The 3,557-nt window shown below is 47.0% G+C and overlaps 1 protein-coding gene across 2 annotated transcripts in view; it reads right to left on the bottom strand.

Moving 5' to 3' along the window:
* mrpl23 (mitochondrial ribosomal protein L23) overlaps positions 1-3,557 on the bottom strand; it is a 31,621-nt gene that overhangs the window by 15,080 nt on the left and 12,984 nt on the right. Inside the window, exon 4 of one of the 2 annotated variants that reach the window (XM_031861180.1) lies at positions 2,184-2,257. In XM_031861180.1, coding sequence (XP_031717040.1) covers positions 2,184-2,257 — 74 coding nt within the window. The remainder of the gene's footprint in view (positions 1-2,183; positions 2,258-3,557) is intronic. The other variant, XM_031861188.1, reaches the window with a different exon arrangement.

Here is a 3,557-nt window from a genome sequence, read left to right as displayed (position 1 = left end):
ACACACACACACACACACACACACACACACACACACACACACACACACACACACACACGCACACATCCTCTTCCCCTTCCCACTGATCGCTTTGCCCCGTCTCTGGACCTCCCTGCTCTGGCATGACTCCATCATACCCTTAGTCAACCCCCCCGACCCCCACCCAGCGGCCCCGTGTGATCCCCTCACACACGCACACACACTTTCCCACACACCGTGCACATTTCACACATGTCTGCATGTTACTGTTACTGGGGTCCCCCCCTTTAAGCCTGAGGAAAATGGCAGTCACAGAACCCCTCTAACGGGAGGCCTCCCTTCAACCACAAACAAAGAGCAAGGAATGGGAGAGGGAGAGTATTACTGCTGCAATATTAGCTGATGGAGGGAGCAGGGGAGAGAGGCGGGAGAGGGGAGGATGAGGGTAGAATGGGGGGACCGCGGTGTGAGCATCGACCCACAGAACACTCTCCCACATGTGGAGTCAATTAGGAACAATCTTGTTTTCTACCCACCGCTGCAAAAGAAAGGAGGGTTTTCTGGGGGCTCTGTGTGTGTGCGCGAGTTTGTGTGAGTGCTTACACAAGAAAGAGAGCGAGGTAGGAAAGAGAGTTGAGCGAGAGAATGTTTTTTTCCAAAAACCTGCCAGAGAAATAGGCTGGATATTCGGTTTTATATCAAGCGATTTTAAGCACAAAGAGAGCCTGCATCTGAGCATTTCTACCCACTGTTCACCATCAAATGAGCGTGACTTCAGAAAACCGCGACGTGATTGCGACTACAGAGCGAATGACACAAGTCCTCTGGGGATGGGCATGCATGAATGATGCACACATGTCACAGATGTGTGTGTGAACGTGTGTCTGTGTCATTCTGCATCCTCACACCTATCATCGTCGTGTGCATCTGGTGAGACAGAAGCATCACTGCTGACTCCGCGAGGAATTCCAGACGCACACAAAAATCACAGGCCACTTCCTTGGTGTCAGAGAAGAGGAAGTCTCCCCGTTCAAAGATTCATGGCTGCTTCAATTATGTATCCTCTTTCAAATGTCGTGTTTAGACAATTTTCATTATTCATCCATTTCAAGATTGATGGCTGGGTGGGCGGCGCGGCGTAAACAAGCGTCTACACCGCTGTTGATTTGTCTGGACGAGATCAAAACGGCAGGCACCAAAACAAAGGCCCCTTGCTTTTCACGTCTGCATCAAACAGTTGCTTTTTTTTGGACATTTTTGGAGGGAGGTTTGTTTGATTTCAAAGACTAACAGACTTCAAACATTTGTCAAGACGTGCAGGGAATGGGCCTTCCTGACCCAACTCTCACCTCAAACACAGGTGTGAAGGCAACAGCTGTGATGCAATGAGGGATTCTGGGTGTCCCTTCGAAACACACACACACACACACACACACACACACACTAAGTGCACATGATTGCTCACATTCCTTCTATTGCACACGAGCACAGAAATGAGAGCTACACCAGATGATAAACATATCTCAATATTTCCTGTAATAAGTCTGGCACGTAACCAAAGACGACCTTTCACCCTCGGGCCCTTTCTCCCCTTTCTCAAGGGGGCCAGCCAGAGTGTGTGAACCACACAGGAGAGAGACGCGAGGTAGGGTGATTTGTGTGCATCTACGTATGCGTGTGTGCATGAGAGGATTCCCTCATGAGAACATTTGAAATGGAAGGTGAAGGAACAGCGCTTGTTAAAAATGTTTGGAGCATGTGTGTGCACACCGATGTTCAGTTTTATCGTTCGTCTGTTCGTACCTGCATTTGTCCGAGAGTGAGTTTGAGAGCTCGCCTTCAAAAGGCTGCCGGCCCCTCGGGGCTCCGTGGGGGGGTGGGGGGGGGGGGGACATCAACTAACCCTTCTCACCTCCCTCACCCAGCAAGTCCCCCTTTCAAAAATAGCTCATGACACAAAAGCTGAAGGCTCAAGGCCCTTAAAATGCCCTTTCCCCCTGGGTGTTGTGTTTAATAAGAAAAAAAAACACACACAGAGGATTGGGTGTGTTGGAGAGAAAAAGTGATTGTGGAAGGGGGGGTCTCCACCTCCCACTGTGTACAGAACAGGAGTCACTGAGCTGACGCTACTCAAACAACACACCAACCAGAAAAGACTGGGAGTGGGAGGATGAGTGTACATGTGTGTGCGTGTGTCTTCTCACCAGCTGAACGTAGGCTACTTTATAGTCAGGCTGCTTCACCTTCTGGTTGAGATGATTCCTCTTCTTGTTGGAGCCTGAGAAACACAGAACAGCAGGTATTGCATTTGTTGGTAAACAGGAATGACTACACGTGAGCAAATTCTGGTTGTGAGACAGCAGACAGTGGGACAAAGTGACGATGGTGACATTTATGAATATGGTGAGAGTTGGGTTGGCCAATATACTGTGATGATGACGGAAAAGTGTCAACTGGAGCTTTACTGCTACACTGCTTCTACACTGAGGTAGCTTCTCTAGTTGTTTTGGGTCTCGGTGGATGATGTTCCAAATGAGTGTGCAGTACTGCTTTAGTGTTTTTTTTAATCTATGAACATTTTTCATGATTACTATCAGAGTTGCAATCAGTCGATTAGACGCATTGTTCAGGGGGAGGTGTGAAGGGGAGACGTAAGACCTAAATCTGATATCAAGTAGTGCTCAAAGCAGGAGGTCTCTGAAGGGATGCGGGCACAGATGAAGAAACAGGGTAAACCTGATGCCTTCGTTTCGCCCCGCTGTGACATAGCGGTTTGTGTGCAACAATATAGCAGATTTGTGAATCTGCAGATTAAGCCGCACACCTCGATCAGCTGCTCTCAAATGTGATGCTCCCTCTGCAGTGACTCTACGTGCTCCTGAATATTTCCCATTCTGAAATGTGAGTGCTAACTCACACTGAGCCAAGGAGATTGTGAGTATCAGTTCCAGTAGTTGAAAGTCCATTTACACCTGTGCACATGAGAGAAGTAGGTGAAAGGGCACCGTTGAAAACGTGCATGACAGGACATAAATGGCAACTACTTTATATTTAAGTACTCATTTGTCATTTTTCAAGCAAAAATGCACATTTGATCGTTCCAGCGTTTGTCCCATCATTAACGGTGACGGAATATTTTGGGTAGTCGAGTTTTGAACTTTTGATGATGTCATCTAGGACTCTAGGTAATACTGATTTGTCATTGTTTTCTGATGTCATTAAGCCCAAATGAATAATCAACTAAAAAAAAAAAAAAGGAGAAAATAATTCAAGTCCACCGCTAGGAAAAATGACTAAATCTAAAAATTACATCTATTTATCTGTGCAATAATCACATTATGTTTAATTCCTCTTTAATTGTTGTTAATCTCCCTGTAGAACAGAGAATACGTTGGGTGTACGTGTGGTAAAGCAGAGAGTGATCTTGTTGACTGCAGGTTAACCTCTTCCCCAGCTGGAGAGGATGATGACATCATCCTCTCTCCTGTCAGACCTCTGCAAGTCTGGAAGACAGGGGACTCTGGGAGCTGCTGTGTGTGTGTGTGTGTGTGTGTGTGTGTGTGTGTGTGTGTGTGTGT

Source organism: Anarrhichthys ocellatus, unplaced genomic scaffold, assembly GCF_004355925.1.
Source record: "Anarrhichthys ocellatus isolate YVR2014 unplaced genomic scaffold, GSC_Weel_1.0 scaffold2, whole genome shotgun sequence".
Classification (NCBI taxonomy): Eukaryota; Metazoa; Chordata; class Actinopteri; order Perciformes; family Anarhichadidae; genus Anarrhichthys; species Anarrhichthys ocellatus.
Note: the sequence above shows the minus strand (reverse complement) of the source record. Positions and strands in the feature narration are given on the sequence as shown.